General features: G+C 37.3%; 1 protein-coding gene across 2 annotated transcripts; it reads right to left on the bottom strand.

Annotated features, from left to right (window-relative positions):
- Positions 1–14,929: 14,929 nt before the first annotated feature.
- On the bottom strand, positions 14,930–20,094 carry alas1 (aminolevulinate, delta-, synthase 1). Of its 2 annotated transcripts, none has more exons than XM_032550172.1 (11): positions 19,921–20,094; positions 18,456–18,690; positions 18,140–18,322; positions 17,898–18,038; positions 17,595–17,814; positions 16,913–17,097; positions 16,649–16,828; positions 16,391–16,555; positions 15,688–15,956; positions 15,385–15,547; positions 14,930–15,257 (listed from the first exon to the last, which is right to left on the bottom strand). In XM_032550172.1, the coding sequence occupies exons 2-11, from the start codon at positions 18,658–18,660 to the stop codon at positions 15,097–15,099; spliced, it is 1,872 nt and encodes a 623-aa protein (XP_032406063.1). In that variant the 5' UTR covers positions 18,661–18,690; positions 19,921–20,094; the 3' UTR covers positions 14,930–15,096. The 2 variants fall into 2 exon arrangements, with proteins under 2 accessions (XP_032406063.1, XP_032406066.1); XM_032550175.1 differs by having other exon boundaries at positions 18,140–18,323; positions 18,460–18,690; positions 19,921–20,093.
- Positions 20,095–23,692: the final 3,598 nt, after the last annotated feature.

Raw genomic sequence — 23,692 nt, 5'->3', positions numbered from 1 at the left:
AGTCCCCCCATGTCCCTCTATTGATTGGGTAACTGTAGCAAATTGATGGATGTTTTATAAAATAAATAATAAAAATCATGTTTTGGGTTTCTATAATGAGCTTTATTTTAGGTCCAAAGTGTCTACTCAGCAGAGATCAGGGTGGAGTATTATGCTTAATGCCAAAGGCTCCTGTTCCTCGCTCACCTATGACACGAGTGCCCTCAGTCACACTCTTATGTATTGTCAAAGTTCACAGCACGGAACAATAAAAGGTTTACTTTGTCAGGATCTGTGTTTTCTGTGTTCATTTAGAGTTTTTTGTGTCCTTGAGTCTCTTCGTTGTCCTGTCCTCCCCTTGATTGTTCCCAGGTGTGTCTCGTTCTGTGATTACCCTCCCGTGTATTTAACTCCACCTGTGTTCCTTGTTCCTCGTCGGGTCCTCGTCAATGTTTCGTCAATGTTTAGTCTTATTCATCGTCAGTGTGTCCATGTTCCTGCCGCTCGTTGTTTGGACTGTGATTTTCTTAATTAAATCATCATTATTCATCTTACCTGGGTCCGCTGCATCTGCCTCACCAACCCTCACCACACCTCATGACATACTTACCTGACTGTGCTTGTGTGTACAAGTGTATGTTTCCCTTATGATTTTGTCCACTAGTCTTGATGAGGTCAACAAACTTATGGTAGTATTATTGATCCATATGTGCTGTTTGTATTGAGTTTTGCTGTAATATGCCAGAAACATTCATTTTGTGTTGACATCTGCTGTTAGAATATTTCCCATGTGGCCTTAAAATTCACAGCTATGATTGGCTGGTTTGCACGAACAGATCAGTCTTTGGAGATTTGAAAGGGGAATACAAAAAACTGCTAACTCATTGCCACATTTTACAACCTAAAATAATGGTTCTCTGTATAGAGAAGCAACCACCTGCCAGCTACCATAAAAACAGACTCCAAATTCATTAAACCCAATTAGTTGCAGCTGGTCAACATCAAGCAGAACAGGGGGATTTCTAAGTAGTTCAATCCTACATGCTTGTTTTACTTCTCCTCAATGCAAGCTAAAATCATATTGGTATTCTGCTGAGTTAATTTCTGTTTTGTCTGAAATTAAGGAGGTTGATTTTCCCACATCTAATCAACAGAAAGTGATCAGAGAATATAGGGAACAAGGAAAAAGCTTATCCAGTTTTGCCCTGTGTAATATTAAAAAATGTACAAAAATCTCATCTCATCTAAAAATTAGATCACATTTTTAACGTGTTGGTGAGAGTATTGTTTTTTTTTGTTAGTAAACTGCAACAAGTCTATTAAAGCGCTACAACTAATGTGACACAGAGCTCTTACAAAAGCCAAAGAAAAAAAAGCATAATATTGTCACATATCCCTTCATTACCAATTTCAGAAACATCTTAAAAAAGCTGAAGTACAATCTCTTCTGACAAAAATGGTTCCATGGAGCTAAGAGGGTTACAATAGTCCTCAAAGAGAACATCACTTTAATCTCTTTTCTTTCTCAATCCCACTATTTATGCCACGCGTTTCAAACTCTTGATATTTCTAGGTCATATTTACGTCACTAACATACATAGTTATTTAAATCAACTGCTTTATCTACATAGAAAAACAACTGTGTGCATGAAAAAATATTTATTTATTGAAATGTATGTTGGTGCACAATTATCATATTTGCATATCAGAAATTGCACGTTTTTTAGGTTAAAGAAGTGATTTCATGCAATTTCTTAGTTCTTTCTCTTGTACATCAACTAGATCAGACATCAGAACATTTTTGTAGGATTAAATAAGAAATGTGTCACTGTAGGAATAAATCTTATATATCCAGTATGTAGTCAAACCCAGTAGTCATGTTGTGTTAAAGCAAGTCAGGGTTGGGTCAATCATGTTTGACCCAGATTTGGGTTGGAGAAACTACGCAAATAGTAGTTCTTCATATGCGATTGCCAACTTTAATGTATTTGGGGTTTTTTCAGTGGAATTTTAGGTCTCTCTGTGATCACAGAAAAATAGTTCATTTTCTCTTGCTCTCTACGTGGCTCTATCTTTACATGTTTTTGGGAGTTGACCCCATGCTGTAAAAGCTAAACCTGTCGAAGTCAGTTTTTTTTGTAACAGTTCAAGGAGGAATATAATTGTCCCAGTGAACACGTCTTTATAGAGGTGCAGGAAATGCATTTGTGAACTGTCTGAGTGACCAATTTGCATCATAAAGTACTTATTGTTACTACTACTAACACAGATAAGTAATTTCTGAATCATTTATTCGGTGACGTATATGCAGTTCATTCCAGTAAAATGAAGACAGCCATAAACAGGGGCCGTCCCATATATGTTTACTGCTGGAACGTGCGGTTGAAGGTTTTGTGGCTTTCTATTGTTTACTGGAAAGCCTTTTATCTCCAAGAAGAACAACAGCACAGTGACAGAATCAAAGTGAAGTCATGATGTTATTCTTTATATTGTCTCACCACCTGCAAAGTTAACAGAGGACTTATAAAGTGCAATATAATGGTTTTAGCAGGTTGTCTTTGGTTGCAGTGTTTTTTTAATCTGAGGGTCTACAATCTCAAAGGAAGAAGAATGTTTCTGTTGGCCTGAAGAGAGGAAAAGGAACGCCTGGATGGCCAGAGAGTGGCTCTTATCTGCTCATCAGAGTTTGGAGTCACGCACACAAACATACAGTATGTACTGAGAATATAACAGAGCACTGTCTGTCCCAAAAACACAAAACTTTTAAGTTTTAAATCTGAAAAAGATGAAAATAGGTGTTGCTACCATTTTAGCTCAACAAATAAACAAGTTTGGAAATAAAGACATTGCAACATGGTAAGAGAAATTACAGTAACTGCTCCCAAGATAACAAAAGTCTCTTCAGGAAGGAGGGTCCTTTATGGCATGTTTCTTTTAGACATCCTTGTTCCTCGTCTGACTTCTTGAGATGACATTAAACTCTGAGTCACATGCTGGAGAGTGAAACGTTGCAACAATTGCAAATAACTGTGGAAGTTAAGAGATCCCCTTTCCAAGGAGAAGCACCAAAAATATAAACTGTTTTATTCAGTTTGTCTATGTTAATGTATGTCCTTCTCTATCAAATAAACCTTTTAATCAAAATAATAATAATAATAATAATAATAATAATAATAATAATAATAATAATAATAATAATAATAATAATAATAATAGCACATTGTGGCTTTGTCCACCCAAAGTTTTTTTCAACTGAAGACAAGAGACATGAAAGGCAAATGAGAAGCTGGAATGTCCAGCTGGGGAGCCGGGAATATGGGCCAGTCTGTGTCCATCATCAAATCTTAAGTTTCTTGTCTGTTCTTCATCCTCCCAATCTTCATCCATCAGACTTTTAAGGTTCTTGGCTGTCTAACTGAAACCTAATTACATTTATTTTTCAGTGACGTCCTGATAAGTCCCTAATTACTTTACAGGATTAAATCAGACTCTTAGTTCAGCTCGGGACTAAGGGGAAACCAGGAGATGCACAGTGAATGTGAAAATAATAGTCAAGCAAGCATAAATGTCAGACCTGCAGGATGAAGCACTGAATAACAATTTCACATTATAAGTACTTTTTGTGTCAATTGCTTGATTTAATATTTTGTAGATTTTAACTGTGATTTCATCTGCAGTATTTTAGGTTATATCTCCACCAGCTTTACACATCTAGACAATGACATGAATTTGCTTTTGTAGGAACTCATACAATTGCAGCTTAGGTTTTACGTTTATGGTTGTTGTCTTATTGGAAAATATAAACTTCTTCCACCCCAGTCTCAAATCATTTGCAGTGTCTAATGTATTTTCTTTCAAAATCGAATTTAATTTATTTCCATCAATATTCCCATCAGTTCTGGTCATCTTTCTCTCTGCTGAAGGAGAGAGTCCCCACACCATGATGCTGCCAAAAACCTTTTATCATTTTTTTCTTATTATTAGACCTTTCATCTGTTTAGATAATGTATTGATGCATATTTGAGATGCTTAAAATTCATTCAAACTTAACACGGGAAGCCAACGGGTGACATGACTCTCTCCTTCCTTGAGCTATGCAGGCTTTGTGGTTAATGTTTTGCACTGGTCGTAGTTTCATTCATCTGCTTTACAGTTCCAGTAAGCATAAGAGGAAATGGCTGCAATATTTTCAAAGAATTTGAAGTAGACAAACAAATCCTCTCTGTGTGGTTTCCAGTCAACTATTAATAGCATTTCCTCTCATGGGCAGGCCAGAAGGTAATTAGTTAACACAAATCAGCAAAGGTGAGTACAGGTATAGTAAAAAGGCTTAAAGGCAGTGGCTTGTTCTGCCTTGTCTTTTTTTTTACTTTCAAGTGAGCTTTGCCCATATATTTACAGTGCAGTTCTCTTGACGTTCCTGACTAAAATGTTAGACAGACTGAGGAATCTGTTTTGAATTAACACTGCAATATATATATTTCAGTCATTCAGTTTTAGACTTGCTGTCTGCTTTGTTGCACAAGAGAACCTTGAATAACAGGATTGTTAGTGTTACTGTCCATGAATACAGTACACCTACATGACATTTTAATGGCTGCTGAACAACATAAGCAAACAAATGTTTACATCAAACATATAGATTCACACTCTTCTTTGGGCCACTTTTCTGGGACTGGGTTGGACCATGTTTGGTCTTCCCTACATGGTCCAATTAAGCTATATAAGTATTTGTTATATAGCTTTTAAAATATATCAATCTGAGATTGTGGTTCATAATGACATGATAGCACCCTGCAGTTGTTGCAGATTTGTTGACATCCATGATGTAAATCTCCCATTTCATATCAATCCACCAGAGGTCTGGTGACAGTGGAGGACAGTGAGTACAGTGAACTCATTGCCACGATCAAGTTACAAGAAGATTAGAGCATTGTGGTACTGTGCTATGTGCTGCTGGAAGTAGTGTACCGTGGTCACCAAACAATGGACCTGGTCAGAAACAATACTTAAGAATACTGGAATGCTTCGTTGGTGGCTGTAAAATAGTTTCCCACTGAATTACAACCAGCCTGAGCCATTGACAGAAGACAGGAAGGATCCATTCTTTCCTTCATTTTTATACCCAATGCTTATTAAATTAAATTTAAATGTTTTTCAAGAATACTTTCTTAATGCTGCAGGGGTAATTGGATGTTGTAGTGAATTAAACTATATTTACAATTTATTTACAGTTGTTGAAAGACAAGCTTCTTTATCCATTTTCTTGTTTATTTTAAATTCCACATTTTAATTATTATTCTTTTATACCCCTTTTTTTATTTTAACCACTTTGTGTTGGATGCATTGTGTAAATTAGAAGGATTATTACAGACGGTTACCTGACTGCAGAGGGTAATGACATGTGAGGTCAATAACGAGATAAATGGATTCTGTGGGATCTGTCATAGCACTACTCACAGCTATTAAAAGCCAATAAAACATTGCAAACATCTGAATAATTACCACCTGACATATGTTGACATATGCAAGAGGACTGTGTGAAAGCAGCGTATGTTAGAAGGAGACCTGATCTGAAACACTTACAGAGTTTGGATTTCACAAACTGGCTTATAATCAGATCTGCCCCAACCCTAATCCTAAAGACGGAAGACAGTTGGCTGACTCCTAGAGAGAGGATATCCATCAAACCTCATGAAAAGCAGACAGTGATACTATAAGACAGGTTTTTCCCTCTTATGCAGAGCGCTGTACCCACATCTTTAACCAAGAGAAGCAAATATCATCTCAGGGGAATAAAGCAGAGGTTAGACATATCCAGGAAATGCTCAAAACTTAAACTAGGATTTGGAGGGACAAGTTAAAGATGTCAGACAATTGTACAGTAAAACTGAAAGTGCTACTTTCTTCCCTGATGATATGGTGTGTAACAGGACAGAGAACATTTAGCACAAATGTGTAGAAATCTAATTGAGTAACTGTAGATGAATTTGTTTTCAAACTAGAACAAATGATATTGTGAAATGTGAGTCTAAAGTCCTTATGCAGGACCTTTTGGTCTCTAAGCTAGTATATCTATCACCAGCCGATTACCAGCTGTCAACGAAGGAGCCTGAGAAGTTTTTCAGGCTATCTAATCAATCTCCATATTCAGTCTCCTGTTTATTAGTGACACACCCGACAACTGCAGGGTCATCCAAGTATTTCCGTAGACGACAGGACTCTGACCTGTACCAGAAGGCAGAGATGTACAGAGTGAAAAGGACAGGTGAGAGTACAGTCTCTTGTGGTGCTCCTTTATGCGGCTGAAATCTATGCTCATCAGACCAGGCATTGTTTATCCAGTGTATTGCTGTCCAAATTTGGAGAGCCTTTGCAAATTCTGGTTTCAGTTTTCTGTTTTTAGTCAACAGAAATGGACCTGGAGTGGTTTTCTGTTGCTTTGTCCTGTTTGCAGTACATTAGCTGATGGTTTTTCACCCATAATGGTTGCAAGTAAGTTTTCATTTGGACTCCTGGTCAGCCATGCATTTCTTAAACACTCAGCCAAACCCATCTGCACCAACATCCATAGCTGCGTTTCCATTACAAATGTCTGCAAAACTTAGTTGATGTTCTGCTAATGTCTAAAAACTACAATTTTGCAACTGCAGTGTTTTCATTAAATAAGAAATGCAAATAAAATCACATGTGAATTAGCTTGTTCAAGTGGTAATTAATTTAAATTCATAGCAATGGCAGATGTAAACACTTATATTCATATATTCATATTTCAATCACAGCACTATTGCTCATTATCAGCCACCAGACGCTGATGTCTTATTGAGGCGTTGGAGCAACAAGCTCCTTATACTTGGAAGTGGCTATATCTGCAACGTTTTGGGGAAATTGCAGTGAGCAATTTTACGGAAGCACTATGAATTCAACCCTTCCAAATGCCAAACTGAACATTTGACGAACTGTGTGATGCTGTAAGAGCTCTGATAGAGCCAGATGAACATTGTCCAAAGAGGCCAGTACCAACAAATAAGCTTGTTGCTGCTGCACACAAATCTCCTTTCTTCTTACTTCTGATCAGTTTCAGCAAGTAATTTCAGCAAGTAATTTCCCCTTCATCTAGTAGCTTGAATCTAACAGGGGTGTGAAGCTGCCAGTAGGTGCATAATGCAGAGATCTTGCTTTATGAGTATAATCTGACACTGCACGAAGGCACGTGGCCTCTACTGACTCTGTGAAGCAGTCAGATGGAGACATGCATGAAAGCCCCAAGGACCAGCTGTTATCAAGACCCTGACAACAGCAGTGAGATAGATAGAGAGGTCGGTGTCAAGGATAAACAAGAAACAGGACTGGATTCAACAGCCGTTTTCACAAAGTTAAGGAGAAATTAGTATCATAATAAACTCTAATTATGAGTTGCTTTCATTTAAGTCATTAAGCCGTTACTTTTTTTTTTAATGAACTTCCTCTTTGTTTTTCAGCAGCCTATTTGGAAATATGTGAAATGTGTTGAACATCTTTCTCTTTTAGTTCTGTCAAGCAAGGATAGAAAATATGGCCATAAAATGATCTCATATTACATTTCAAAGAAAGTGTCTAATAAGAGATGTATTGTTTTCAAAACTCAGGTGCAATTCTGGACATTCCCTGAAAACTGACTGGAATGTTCAAAATCTTGAAACTTGATGCAGTTTGAGCCAGTTTTCATATTATGGCCGACAACCACAGAGACACGATGACATGGATGTTGACAGAAATTTAATAAGAGACTTTGAGGTTACGTTTATGAGGTTACGTCAGTGCATGTGTGTGTGTGTTACAAGGCCATCTGTATGAACATCTGTGGTGTGCTGCAGGCTGTTTAACCAGTTGTCTTGCTTACTGCAGTGCTTTCCTGTGTAATGGGGAAGTGAGCTACTGGGAGAAATGATCGGATCACAGCTTCCAATCAGTTAGGCTGTGTGGTTGAAGTCACAGGGATGATCCCTAATGTGACTCTGAAGAAAAATTTTTATATTTACTGTCTTAAGATGCTTCAAACTCCAGAATGCGTAAATATGCCACATAGTAAAAACAGACCACCACTCCTTGTGGATCATGCAAGGTTTCAAGTCCCATAAATCAACAGCAAAAGGAGTTCAACACTTAAAGCTCACACAACTCTTTAATGAAGCTCATTTCATATTCAAACCTGCTTCTTTTTCTTTTGGTTTGAACTTTTTCACATAATTCATGTGTCGTGCAGTTTGGCACACCCCCAAGTACCATCTCATTAGCTGGCATGCTATTAGAGCATTTTTGCATAGTGCAATAAGTTCTAGTAGAGACAATATGTCTCTACTAGAACAAGACAAACTGAGTTGACTTTTACCACCTAATGCTTGTCCACAGCTGGCATTCCAGGTGAGCCATGTAGACAATATTTAGCATGTGAACACACATAAGATATCATAAATACTAAACGTTTAATCAAGTATACAAAGTACTGTATGTGTGTAGGAATAAAATGAAAAACAGAAAAAACAACTACTATTTTTAATACTACAGCAGTAGGAAGATCATGACAAATGGTCTGCAATGGATCTAGTTGTTGTTTCAGTGTCTAAAGAGTCAAGAGGAGATTGTTAAAGGTTGAATACTGTGCTGTTAAAAGAGTCTGAATCCATCCTGACATTACCATATGCTGATGTTGCCTTTTGTTACCTGTTAGCAATCTTCAGGAAGCAAGGTGTGGCGAAACATTCAGCTACTAACAGTGATGCGTATCACATTTCGGTCACACCAACTTGAAACATGAGAGTGATACAGTCCCTAAGCATCGGATTCACTCTGTGGGGTCACATGAAGTGAAAAATAAAGTCCTTGCAGGGTCACAGCTTAATGTCACTCTGACAAAACTGTCATGTTTGATCCCACTACTACGTACATAGTGCTATTGTTTAGCATAAATAATAAAGATAAGTTATTTCTTAATCAAAAATATTTTACCACACACTACTGTTTGGACAGTGACTTTCCAATTTCTGAACTAAAAAATGAAAAAGTAGGAGGGTCATGACCCTGACTCATAGCTATGCATATTTTATCAAGTCATTTATTATAAAGCTAATGTAGCTTTTTGTCTTTTTTTATCTATAGTTTTACAACATTTCTAAAATACACATGCTTTGTCTTAGTCAGTTTCAGTATTTAGGTAAATTTCTATCATCCTAAATGGGGTTTGGGTACTACTGCATTAGGATGTGTAGTTTAAAGTTGGCCATTTTTATTCTTTTGAACTATTTTCTCAAAAACAAAAACATGAAATAAACTGAAGTTTTTAGTTTGTTGTATTACTTTTGTTGTTTCACGTTAACCGGTACAAAAAAACACAAAAAAGGGAATGCAACTCAAAGTACCTTAAAATATCTAAACTTGTGGGAGTGCTGCACTTAATCCCTGTGAAGTAGTGAAGGCAACATGTATGCATACAGTCAGACCGCTGTCAAAGCAAATCAATGCTGGTTGATCATTTTCTATGCATATTGCAAATGCTGCTGATTAAACAAATAAAAAGTCAGCAAAGATTCTGAATGTAAAGTATTCTAGATATGACACATGTTGTTTAGGTACAACCCCCCCCCCCGAGCTGTTTCAGTTAACTGAGACAATAAGTCATGAACATATGAATGAGAATTTATTAGGAAAAGGCTACTTTGGACATTTTGTGCATCTGGCACAAGAGAAGAATGTTTGTAGTTCTCTTCAAACTCCAGGGAGTATTTAAGTTTTGAAAAATATTCACCAAACAAACTTCTGAAGTATTGCCCTTTTACACTAAAACAGATCTGCTCAGTCCTTTGGTGTGCAAACTGAATCTTTTAACAACATGTGTGGGCTCTCTCTTCTTTGCTCTGTACTTTTGTCTGGATCACGAGAGCTGGCAGCTGTTCAGGAATGAGTAGCCATGGAAATTCAGCCACTATGCTCACATCTCACAAAATGTAAACAAATAGCTCCCAGTGAAATGTCTTTCACAAGACTTTCTCACACCAGGACAAAAATGTCTATCATTTTAATGAAGCACTAAGTCAGAAAAAATGAGTGAGCATTCACAAAGCCAGCACCATCAAAGATAAATTGTCCTGCAATGCTGTTGACATGACAAAAGACCACAGTACTGGCTGAACACCAGGCTTACCATTACATCATAATGTGCATTTATTTTGTATATTTTTTATGCAAGTTTCTCTTTTTGTTCTGCTTAAGTTTACTCAAAGAGTCCCTTGTTGGTGTCATCTAGGAATTCTTTGAAGATCACATGAAAACTTTGATCACTAGATTTTGAAATGCAGTCACTGACAAGCATGAGTTTATTCTCATTTGTCTCTGTGTTAATATAAATAGACGAGTGTATCGGTGAAACTTGTTTCTAAATCACACGTGGGAAGTAAAAATTGTGATTAATCATAGGATTCACTGTCAGATGTGATGAATTCTGCATGAGCATTCCCGTACACCCAGTTCCGCTAGCATTTAAAAGTTAATGTGGTTTTCTTTTATGATTCAGAATCCACAAAATATGCATGGTGGATATTGATATTATGCAATGTTGAGTTTTTCTTGGTTTAAGCTTGGAAGCACAATACTTAGAATGTACCAAATAATTTATTGACTAATGATTTTATTTTTCATTATAATATTTTCAGGTAAATAAATATAAAAATGCAACATACGTTGTCTTTCGTACTGCTTGCTCTAAGTGAGATTTTTCAGGGCTCCCAAATAATACAAGGCTGTGTTTTTTATAAACTTACCCTCAATGAGCACACTTTATATCGTCTCTGATGCCTGGAAATTGAGTTGATAACATAAATGACTGTAATGAGACTGTCATACAGAAACAGCCTGAGGTCAGAGGTCTCTTCTGACATGTTGCAAGACTTACTGCCACAAAAGATCCTTCCTGGCCACAGCATCAACATCTACAAGAACTCTGAAGATAAAACATGTAATTTCCCTTTGTGGATAAATAACGTAGTTTTTAATTAAATTAAAAACTGTCAACCACCTTGTTCAGTAGGCATGTGACTTAACTCAAGATTTTCATGTGTCCTCACATGAAGGAGAAAAATCCAAAATATTTTGGTATATATTGTTTAAGTTTTGGTTTTACTACTTCTTCTTTACAGAGTAACTTCCCTCCGTCAACCTCTTCTTTCTGTTTTGAAATGTATTTCATCACGTTGTGTGTCTTAATGTTCGTAGGTGTGAAATTATTTGACAAATCTTGCAACTTTGGATTCCCAAAGTCGTTTTTGGTCACAATTGATTAATGTATAATTAGAAGTATAAATTATTAAGGACAATTGTCAAATTTCATCAGGTTATAAAATGCAGGATACATTTTTGCATACAATTCCTGTAAAAATGCATTTTCTTGAGATTCTATGTAAGGCAATATGGGAAAGCAGTTGTGCAGTAAAAGAAAAAAAAATAATACATGATTTTCCATGTACAAAAACTTTAATGTGAAAAATTGAAAAGTGGTGTGCATTTGTGTCCACATGCTTTACACTGATGTCTCATAATTAATTCACATCAATTTCTTCAAGTAGCCAGCTAGTAGTGTAATGTAATTTAATCAAACATGTAAGTCTTAAAATATACAATGGTTTTGATTGAAGTGAAAGGTGGACGTATTTACTCATGGTGGCTGATTTCAGATCCGCATCACCATTTTCAGATATTGTTTTTTTCCATTCCCAGGTATGCACTATTTTCTGTCAGTCTCTCTCATGACATCCTAATAAAAACACTCTGGAATGTATTTGTAAATGTGAACAAGTACAAGGGTAAATCATTCTGCAAGGCACTGTACATATATGCTGCCACTGCATTTGCTCAGCTTTTGCTTGCAGTCATAGTAGGACTCGCCTCAGAAGTGGAAATATTTACATATTGCAATGGAAAACCTCAATTCTTGTAACAACCAAAGGCAATTCTCACTTCCATTTTCAGAGAACTTCTGCCTTTTTCTAAGGCAGCTGTGACATTTACTGCACCTAACAAGAGGGAACAAATGTTGGCTGTGTGCTGATGTGTTGTGGTGATGATGAGCTGCGAAAAAAGCTCTGTAAACTACCAATAAATTTGTTTTAAAAAGGAATCAATGAAACCGCCTTTAAAAGGTTTAGAAAGTGGTGCAATAGTTTGAGATTTTGTGTGGTTGTGTTTATTATTATCAGCATGATCTTTGTGGATTTGTGTCTTCCAAACAAATTTATGTAATCTTTACCTGAATTTACAGGTTAGTGGGTCAGTGGGTCCTCCACTCAATGTTACGTTGCACACAGCAATATAAAACAATCTAGTTTTTGAAGCTAAGATGTGCAAAAAACTGAAAAGACTGAATGAGGGACTTTTATTCAAATCATCTTTTCTAATTTTAAATAATAATGAAAAAAACAAACGGATATGATAATACAAGTGCAGAATCTTTTATTTGTCCTTTGCATAGCAGTGATATCACTTTTTGTGTTAATGAGAGCCAAATAGAAAAAACGTGTCTACGTCCTGCTTTTATTATGAACCAAACCCACAGCAGTGCAACGAAATAATAAGGCTGTTCTATCAGCAGTGAGACAAAGATTCAGCCTTTCAGTGAGCTGAGCCAAGCTCATTATAGTGACCTATTTCTAACAAAGTATTAGATTCCACTTAATGTACGTGGCTAAACATCACATATCTGCCCTTTTGTTGCTCTGGAAGACTGTGGTTTCAGATGAAACACTTGATTAAGCAAATTGAAAAGCTCCACTAAGGAAGTATTAAGTATTTTCTATGATAGTGACAAAAAATGCTATGTCTGCATTCATTAATTCAAATCATCTTAGCTTGTGAGTTTAGCACTTAAATCAAATGGCAGTTTACAAGACAAAAAGGTCTCAATACATTCACATCTGGTTTTAATTCAGTTCAGATTATTACTGCTGATTCCAATATAATCCAAATTTACAGCCAAAATCAGATCCAGTTATACTTTTTTCCGTGAATGGTCCTGCCCTTAACATATAGGTGAGCTGTAGTTTTAAACTGGAGAGCTGGCACCTCTTTGATGTGCCATGAGCTTCTTAAGTCCTTGTTAAGAGGCTCATGGTACATCATCAGCATTGACTAAATAAAGGTTTCTGTGTGTCGCACAGATCCTAACAATATGCACGCCCTTCTTACTTTTTCTCATCATTAGATATGGAGGTACTTCCATGTTCAGGTCATCTAAGAAATTTACAAAAAAGGCTTGACTCTGATTTTCTAAACCGTTCACACGTTGATTCATGTAATCAAAACATCCCATAAGTTGGCTAAGGTACTTAAACAACTTACAGGTGGCTAAAATCACTCCTAAGAAGCTCATGTCTTAACTGCAGCTTATAAAGCAGTTAATCAGAAAAGATTAACCCTTTCAGGGTAAAGGCAGCTGTATTGTCTGAAACCAGAATTTACTGTGCACAGTTGGAGGTTGGGGAGCATCTATGACCAGCAGATTTAAAGCATTGCTACAGATTCTCAGTTCCATTGAGGTCTGGACTTTAACTGGACCAATGCAACACTTCATTCAACAGTAGCTCTGACTGTATGTTTACAATTGTTTTAGTGCTGGAAGGTGAACCTCTCTTCCAGTCTGATGGCTTTTGTGTTTACTCAGTCAGGTAACAAGAACCCAGAGTTTAGCACTGTATCTCTTACCAAAAAGCAGCCTCTCAGCATGATGCTGCAAAAACTATATTTTACTACATGGACCGGTGCTCAGGGTTGGTTTTAGAGCTGTCAAAGTTTTGTATGTAGGCCAAAAAGTAAAACAATGCTCTCATATAACCACAGCACAATTTGTAAACTTTGTCATGACCCCTTCACAGTCTGAACAAGTTTGAAACAGGACATACAATAGATTTAATCTGGTTAGTCTTCAGTGACTAATAGTTTTGGGGAGCAAAACTGGGGAGCAAAACTGAACCATTTGCTCCCCAAATCTGGGGAGCAAATGGTTACAAAAAAGGCTTGACTCTGATTTGCTCCCCAAATCTGGGGAGCAAATGGTTCAGTTTTCTTTTCACCTGATTCTCCGACTGAGGTGTAACTCTCTGCAGCTTTTCTAGAGCTACCATAGATACCACTTGGCTGCTTCGCTGATTATCGCTCTTCCAACAAACCCTGCTCAGAGTTCATTCACACCATCATGCCAGTCCTCTCTACTGTCTTCATGATGCTCAGTCCCCAGCAATAGAGCTGCATTTATACAAAGATTAAATAACTTATTTTCATAATAAATGTCTGAATACAACTGGTAGCACTAGATATTAAGGGTGTCAGATTAAAAGGGGTTTGAAAACATTTTGCACTCTACAGGGTTTTTTTTTCAAAAATTCATTTGCAAGATTCTGTAACCTCTGGGTCACAAGCAGCAGCTACCACTGTTAAGCCACTTAGGTGTCTTGCAGCAGAACAAATTTACTTAAGGATATAAACAAAGTAACCTGAACTTGAACCTAATGATGATATACAGTTGGCAAACTATGATGGGATGACTATGAGTTTATGTTGTTGTGGTCATTTAGAAACTAATTTCCATACTTCTTAAGTAGTACTAAAACATTCTCAGCCTAAACCTGTTTCTAAAGTCCTTTAGGGCCGGGCTCTTGTAGTTTCACAAACTGATGTCTGCACAACTATTTACCTGCAAAACTAAAATTTTATTTAAATTGTTTAATCTCCAGTAATCACCAATTTTTCTCCATTTTACAGAACACAAACTGAGTATTAATGTTTAATACATTAAGTTCAGTTTCAAGCATACACTTAAAAATGTAGTCACTGATTAAGAGCATTGACTCAATTTTTCCCCTGCGTTTCAGTTGCACTATTGTTTATTCAAAAATTGCTAAAACACGCACACATAAAAACACAGTGAAACAGTTTTCCTTTAACATTTTATTTGAAGCTTATAGAACATCTGAAGATAGAATATCTTAAATATTACATGTAATAAGACATATCAAAGATAATTAATACATTCTATGACAGCGACAGAGGAATGAGTGTTTATGTGCCATTTTAAGCTAGCAGTGGTGTGTAGTGTTATGCGTGGGCTGAGATGGGGTGACTGAGGCCACTGAAGTACGACTTCTCTCGTTCACTCATCAGCTCAAAGTGCAGCGGCTGCTGGCAGAAGTTGCATTCTGCCGATGAGTGGGGCTTCAGCCCGAGGCCCGACTCCTTCCATGTTTGCACCAGCTTCTCTGAAAACAAAACAAAAAAAACAAGAGAAGCGTCAGTAAAGGTAAATATGCAGCCTGTTACAGTTTAATTGAATCAACTACTCAATCTTAATATTGTGTGTCACATGTAGATGTTTTATCATCTTACCAACAAAGTATTTCATCATCTCCGGGGTATGGTGAGGGGTTGGGGCAATGCGCAGAAGCTCCTCCCCTCTTGCAACAGTGGGGTAGTTGATGGCCTGCACATAGATGTTGTGGCGATTCATCATGATGTCACACACCTCTGTGTTTTTCTCAGCGTTTGCCACCTGAGAGCAGAAAGTCACACAAGATGATTAAAGAGCAGTCATCAGGGGTGTCTTATGTGGAGCTTAAAGCTAATCAGGCTGTCTGTACTTAAAGTGTTTTCGTTTGATGAGATTAAGCTGTGAACTAAATCGTAGATTACCCGAACGGGGATAATGTGGCTAGGGCAGTGCACAACAGGCAGCCCTTCGTCCATCAGCATCTGTCTGAGCAGCTGCACGTTGCGCTGATGTTTACGTCTCAGCATGCGGCCTTCTTCCCCTTTCAGGGTCTGGATCGACTGCCGGGCCCCGGCCAGAAGCATCGGGGGCAGGGAGGTGGTGAAAATGAAACCGGCTGCGTAGGAGCGCACAGTGTCCACGAGGGCAGAGGTGCTGGCGATGTAGCCCCCGACACATCCAAAAGCTTTCCCTGGAAAACAAAATGGCCAATAATTTTACAAATGCTTCCAGAACTTAGAATCAAGACAAAAACATTCGTGAAACCAACAAGCTTCCTGAAGCAGCCGATGCACAGAGTAGCAGAGCTGATGGGTTAAGCTCGACAGTGACACAGTAACTCAATAAGAGTGCACTAAGAGAGCATACAGTTTCCTAGCAACAGCACAACTACTTATGCTCCTTCAAGCACACAGGCATATTGGATGGCACTATTGAGGCTTAATCCTCAGACAAGCATAAACACAAAGAGCAGGATGAGTCATGCAAACTGGGAACAGCTGTTTTGGTTTAGAAATATAGTCCTGGATAAAAACAGAGGTAGCTCAATAATATCCCAAAAGGAATTGAAAGCCCAAATATCCTATTAAAAATCACTACTTTGTTTAGTAGATATTGCATGCTGACCTAGAGTTCCTGAAATTATATCCATCTTGTGCATTACGCCATCCCTGTCTCCGATTCCTCCTCCTCTGGCCCCGTACAGACCCACAGCGTGAACCTCGTCAACGAAGGTGATGGCACCGAACTCATGAGCCAGGTCGCACATCTCCTCCAGGGGGCACACGGCACCTGTTCCAGAGAAAACCAGCACAACATAGGTCACAATGCAGCACTTCGAAGGACATTTGATAGGTGTTGCCAGACAAGTAAATGAAAACTGACCATCCATGGAGTGGACAGTCTCAAACGCCACAATTTTGGGTTTGGTGGGGTCTCCTTTCTCCAACAGCTCTCTGAGGTGAGCCACGTCGTTGTGGCGGAAAATAAACTTCTTAGCACCACTGTTCCGGATGCCCTGGATCATTGACGCGTGGTTGCCTGCATCCGAGTAAATCTCACAACCTGATGTTGTAAGGAAAGATAGTTAGTGAAAAGTTACATTTAAAAGCCTAGGCAATTTTGCTTCACCCCCTCCAAAAAACCTACCAGGAAGCATCTTGGCGAGGGTGAAAAGTGTGGAGTCATTGGCAACAAAGCAGGAGGTGAAGAGCAGAGCGGCATTCTTGTTGTGGAGGTCAGCCAGCTCTTGTTCCAGCTCCACGTGGAATTTGCTGGTCCCAGATATGTTTCTGGTTCCCCCCGCACCTGACCCGTGCTTTTGTAAAGTGTCCCTGAAAGAAGAACACAAGCAAAGGGAAGTGTGATAATTTTGTCTGGTTTTCTAAAGCAGTACCGCAATAACAATCCACACCTTTTTCTTAGCTAGAAACTTAAGTAGGTGTGAAATTACAATGACCGAACAACAAGTATTATAATTGAGCTGCAGCATGTGTCAAAGTATGAAAACAAGGGCAGGCTGAAACAAGTTGAAAGGAAAAAAAAAACTTCTCATCTGAACTCTGACCAGCTACTTCCACTGAACCAGAGACCTGGCAGCGCTCCTGGGTGTCTGGTCATATCTAATCATCATGTAGTGTCTCTAAGCAGTTCTAGTTCTTTCTGTCCGACCTCAGCTCTTACACTGGGGCAAAAGCCACAGAGCAATCAGAGGCAAACAGGCACCATACGCAAATATTTTCTTTATTACATAACAAACCTTGAACCTAGAAAGTAGAACAAATGTTACAATTTGAAGGCTACACCTCCATGCTCGTTGTCTTTGACTCACATGATGGACTTTACGACTCGAGGGTGTCGACTCATGCCCAGGTAGTCGTTGCTGCACCAGACGGACACTTCCCGCTTATCCTCCAGCGATCCTGTGAAGTCGTCTGCCATCGGAAATTCAGTGGCCAGGCGGTTCACAGTCTTAAACACCCTGTACGTGTGGTCATTCTTCTTCTCTACTATCTTCTTCTCAAAAAAGTCATCGTACTGGAAGCGGGACACTGCAACAAACCAGGAAGTTAAGACTTGCATGATATGTTGCAGAAGTAAATGATGCAAAGCTCAACAGTCAAATAAAACCTACTTCTGCCAAGCAAGTTGTCCTGCAGCAGGTGGGTGACCCTCTTGGGATGCTGCTTCAGGAGAGTCTTCATCAAATTACTTTGCTCTCCCACTTTACTGGTGATGGTCAAGGGTGGCTGTTTCAACTTGGCAGCGGAAATCTCTAAAATAGGTGAAAATGACAAAAAGAGAAAAGAAAAAAACAGTATTAGATACAGCACAGCAGACAGAGTTAAAATTTCCTAAATTTACCATACAGCTCACCTTTCTGAACAGTGCGCACTTCCTCAACATCCTCCTGGAACTCCATGGTAACCTGGCGGACCACACCGCTGTTCTTCTGCTTCATCTCAGCAGCCAGAAAGGGGCATTTGGAAGCCACCGCCTGGCCTGTAGTTGGCACAGGATGACCAGTAGGCAATTTGGACTCTACTCCCACTACAGGGACTGGAAAAAAAGGATACAACATTTGATGTGCATGGTTAAAACCAACATATTACAACTGGCAAGCTAACTCATTCCAGCATCTGTAAGATTTATCTCATTATTAGGTGGCTTCAGTGTATTTATTCATGCTCACCTTCATTTCCAGTCTTGATTTCAGTCGTCTGATTGGAAGTTGAAGAGCACAGGGCCCGTGCCATTGATGGAGCCATAGGTTTTGAAGCCAGCTCCATCATGATGGGACATCGTTGAGCATACGTCACCATGGATTTCCTGGACTGCTGGAAAAAAGCCTGTGGCACGCATGCCAGAAAGGGACAGCGACGGACTATAACTTCCATTATCGTCAACGATGATGAACGTTTAGAGACCTAAAGGAGAGAGAAGAAATGTAACCAACATAGAATAAGATGCTGAAATCGCATGCACTAAAAATGATCCATGAGGAAGAAATATTAAGTGAAGCTACGTTAAGTATCGAGAATCACCTGTTCTTAATAAAAGATTTCTCCTAGACAGTAAAGTGCACATAAGACGCTGAAAATCCTATGACATAATAAAATAAATCTTCGAGGATCTAAAAGTTTGGTCAAAATACAAACATAATAAAAATGCTATGTATCTAAAAATAAATAAGAAAAAGACAACTAAATTTCTTATACTGATCACGAAATGTGGCTGTATGTTATAGAGACATTATGATCATGCATCATGTTCCCTGTTTTTTTTTTTTTTTTCTGTGGATCTTGATCTTAAATTTAGGTCTGTGTCATCGTAAGATTTATTTTTTAACAACACAGAGAATGATAATTTTGGACATACAAGACTGTCCAAAACAAAACATCTCTAAAGAGTGTTTTGTCTTGCTTTTGACTTAAGCTCATTAATCATTACCAAACACGGCAACTAGGGTCTGATGACGATTATTTAATAAACAAAAGAGTTGCCTTTTGCGAAATTTCCGAAACTCTGATTCCCACCCAGACGCTTTTTTCCAGATGACGCCGGTTTGACGACATTCCCGGAAATACAACTCACCACGAAGTATTCCATTGTTCTAGTGGAAGAGCTCAAAAAGTTGGAAGGACTTTGTAATAAAAGGTTAATTGAACAAATAATATAGTATATAAACGTTTTATTTCCGGTTCTAATGTTATCATTTCAGACTTTTACCCTCTCAACCCCACCTCAAGGAAAAACAATCACAACGCTTAAGATATTAACACAACCACTGTGACGACCTTTGTAATTTTGATTTTAACTTAGGTGCCGTTTACTAAAGTTATCGAAATCGCATCAGCACACCATAGTAAAAATAATGTTATTATTATGTTAGCTATAATAACATAAATATATGTTGTAATTTGGCAAACCTTAGACTTTTTTCCTAACAACTAAAACAGCTATTTCGACACGCGTCTGGTATTACAGTGTAGAAAATAAATGAACGGTATATTTTACGCGCAATGTGGAAATAATGTGAACATCAGAGCCTCTTCGTTGATCCTTGCCGGTTGACCTAGCTTGACGCTAGCTGCACTGCCATATTAAGCAACCAGAAGTAAGTATGCAACCGCTAAGAAAATACATTAAAAACTCACCTTTTAAAAATACGAACAGAGTAGCAAATTCCTCACGGGTTCGGTAGGGCGGAAGAAATCAATATAAATGTTAAATAAATGTAATGCCTGGTCAGAATTACTTGTTGTTTCTGTTAATGAAGAGAGCGAGAACGCCGCGTTATCCTGCACTGAGGACGAACGAAGAGGACGAGGACGAGCAGGGGTTTATAGAACTGCACGGCATGGCTGAGTCTCGCGATATTTGCGTCATATACGTCATTTAGTCAATGACATGATTACGGTGGAAAGAGGTTTTAATCACGAGTAAGCTTTAGTTTTTATACCCCAGAGAGTTAAGAATGCGAAGAAGTTGATCTTTGACTATAATGCATAAGTATTTAAAGCCACGATCAAAGACAACTTGTAATCTATAAAGAAATCTTATGATAACTAATCAGATAACTAATGACAGAATTTTCGAGGTAAAATTCACACAATTCAAAGCTTTTAAAAACCATTTTAAACTATTTTGTATTTAATCTAACAATTAAACACCTTTTTTGCAATAATCAATTTGTATCTTTTCAAAATTTAATGCTATTAAAAATATTTAGGCCCTTAAAGATTATGTCTGTTTTTCCCCTTCTGGCACTTTTACATGTTTCAGATTTTAAAACTAATTATATGCTAAAGTCAGTTTTCACATGATTATGTCATTTATTAGGCAAAACCTTTCCAAGTCAACAAATCCAAGTTCATATTGGAAAAGAAATAATTTCCCTTTCTAAATCACTTTATGTTAAAAAGTCTCAGTCTGTCCTGAGACTTCTCTTGTTGTACAAAGTCAAGTATAATGCAACACTGCCACTCCCTAATCTTTTGCTGCCCACTGCTTACTAGTTGCCTGAGAGACCGCTTGTAAACCTTATCCTGTGTACAAGAAAGACATTCAGCTGTTTGTCAGTATTTCTAATCGTTCTGCTAAAGAAACACCACTCATTTTTACTCAAAATGATCATACTGTAAGATTATGGTCAGATGGTAAAATATTAAAGAAGATAAATAATTTTTATGATGCACATTACAATTAATGATAGTAATTATGAAGGTCAAAAGACTATCCTGGTGCTAGATCAAATGGTTGTCAGTTCAGACATGACTCAAAAGCAAACATTACAACACTGTTTAGTGGGATTTCAAGTCAAAGGTCAGTTTAGACAGTTCATCTGACATACAAATATGTATAAGTTGCAGCAGCACAGTAATGGATAGATCAATATTTCACCATATGGATACATGTGGAGAAACATATGCTTCTTCTATATAAGGAACCCTGAGTGTGGGGATATTTTACATGATCACGAACAATACTGTGATTGACTTGAATGAATTTATCAATCATGCATACAAAACGTATGCATGACTGATAAATTCAGGTCATCTGTGGCACCTCAAATGTGCCACTCTCGCCATCCTATTCACTCAGTGACACCATCATGTGTCACTGATTAAATAGAAAAAGTTAAAAGTAACACAAATTTGAGATTTATGAAATTGATTAATTCTACTGATATTTTCCAATAGCTAAGTGCTCTCATTCTCTAAACCCCCACCATAATCACAAACTGAGTGCAACAGCTGCCTAAGGAGGTTTTGCAAGAAATTATTTCTATTTCTATTCTATACTACAGACCAGTATTATAATTATTTCTCAGAGGTTGACAAGAAATAATTACTAGAAATCCTTGTTCTGTTCTATAAAACAGATTTGCAAAACACTAAAACCAAAAAAGGAAAAAACAACTTAACTCAGACTGAAGTTCAGAAGGTTAAAAATTAACTTTACATGTAAACAAATTCACATTACCATTATTTAAGGTTCCCCTATTTTTAATAAGTGGAGGTTTAGTACTTCCTAATGAACTTTATGCTCAGTAGGAAGTAAATTACAAAATATGATACGACTATGACACATGCACAAATCAATTTTAAAAGCAAAAAAGAAAGAAGGATAAATATATAATAACTAGAAAGATGGAAAGGTATTTGCTATCTACAAAACAAAAACAAAATGAAAAGGAAAAGGTGTACATTTTCTACAAGATTCAACTTTTCTTTTATACTAGCATTTACAAATATTGCTCATTGAAACATACATAGGATATAAAATAAATAGTTAAAGAAGTTTTTATTTTATATTGAGGTGAACTATTTTAAATGTAGAAAGCATTTGTGCCTTCTGTTGTTGTTCAATCTTTTGCACCTCCAGTGTTCTGCTGCCCCCTGCTGTTCATACCAGGCTACTAAATTAAAGCTATATAATTATTGTATTTTATCCAGTTGAGAAAATACAATAATTTAAAGACTAAAAGTTGTAAATAATCTACAAGTGCAAATGATTATTGAACAATTAAACGTTTTTAGTTTACTAGATTATTGGAATGCTAGAGTTAACGTTTGTTCATTCTATTTTATGTTTTGTCTATAGCTACAACTTCTCATTCTTTTTAGCAACTTATCAAGAGTTTTTATGTTTGTGACCACACAATAAAAACTGAATAAATATAATGTGAAGTTAGAACCAGATGACTGCATTTCCAGTATTGCCTCAGAGGCTTTTCTATCCTTAAAGGGAACTTTTCAGTCTTGATGCTTTGTTTACATTTCTGGCCTCATGTGACTCTGACCACTTCCATATACAGCTAAGCAAGAAAGTAATTATTTAAGATAACATGAATCCCATAGCCCCGTGCCTGTGGGGAATCACTTTTTTAATCAAACATTTTAAGAGCAGCTCAGTTTGATTCAATTAAATAAGTACATGAATACAGAAACATTTACAACGGAATTCATTTAATTTTGTTTCTTTTTGACTGGTTAAAACATTTGTATCGGTGCAATACAAATGTTTGGTACAATACAAAAACTTGGTATTGGTACAATACAAAAACTTTTGTTTTTGTTCAAAAATCAGTTTGAACAACAGTAAATTAACTCAAGACAAGAAAGAAAAAATCCAAAATATTAAGTAGTTGTGAACACCTAAGGGCAAGTTTTATTCTAAAACCATGATTTTAGATATATATAAGATGTTATTCTTGTTTTAAATTGTTAGATTTTTTTTAGTGCTTCTTTTTCCCTGACCAAGTGGTCAGATGATTAAGGAGTATATCTAGCATGACATATCACATGACAGCCATAACTGAATGACGCTTTTTGTCACTACTTTTTTTCCTGTCCGTGTAATAGTTGATAAAAATAGATGGCAGAAAATAACTATAATCTTTCATCTACAGTCAAGAACAACAAAAAAAAAAGAATTGTCCTTTATTGTAGGGATTAGGATATCAACCTACAATAAAACATATTTGGTCTCTAAAATTATTCAAATACACAAACCCAAACAGATTGTACACTGTCATTATTAATTAAACTGAAGGCAAACCAAAATGGAAAAACTTTTTTTGTTAATCTATTTTTAGCAGTGCCAGCCAACAACTGATTGCTTCACCCAGAACATGTGTATGTTTACATGTTTCTGTGGAATATCCTCTCTCCTGCCTTGAAACTAAGCAATGAGTGGAAAACTACATATACAAAGTAAAATACCAGTCCAGTGAACACAACTGACCTTTTACTTACTTGAATGGAGGGGACTTAAGAAGAAACCAGTTTAGCCTAATTTGGTGTCAACTGGTGAGAAACAAAAACTGCTGTTTTATACTTTGCATGTAAATATGTGTTTTACATCATACGCTGCATGTATCAAACTCAAGGACCAAATTTGACCAGCCCTAGGTCTTTAAATACA

The sequence above is a fragment of the Xiphophorus hellerii genome, chromosome 20 (genome assembly GCF_003331165.1).
Source record: "Xiphophorus hellerii strain 12219 chromosome 20, Xiphophorus_hellerii-4.1, whole genome shotgun sequence".
In the NCBI taxonomy this organism is placed as follows: domain Eukaryota; kingdom Metazoa; phylum Chordata; class Actinopteri; order Cyprinodontiformes; family Poeciliidae; genus Xiphophorus; species Xiphophorus hellerii.
This window is presented reverse-complemented; position numbering and strand designations above follow the sequence as displayed.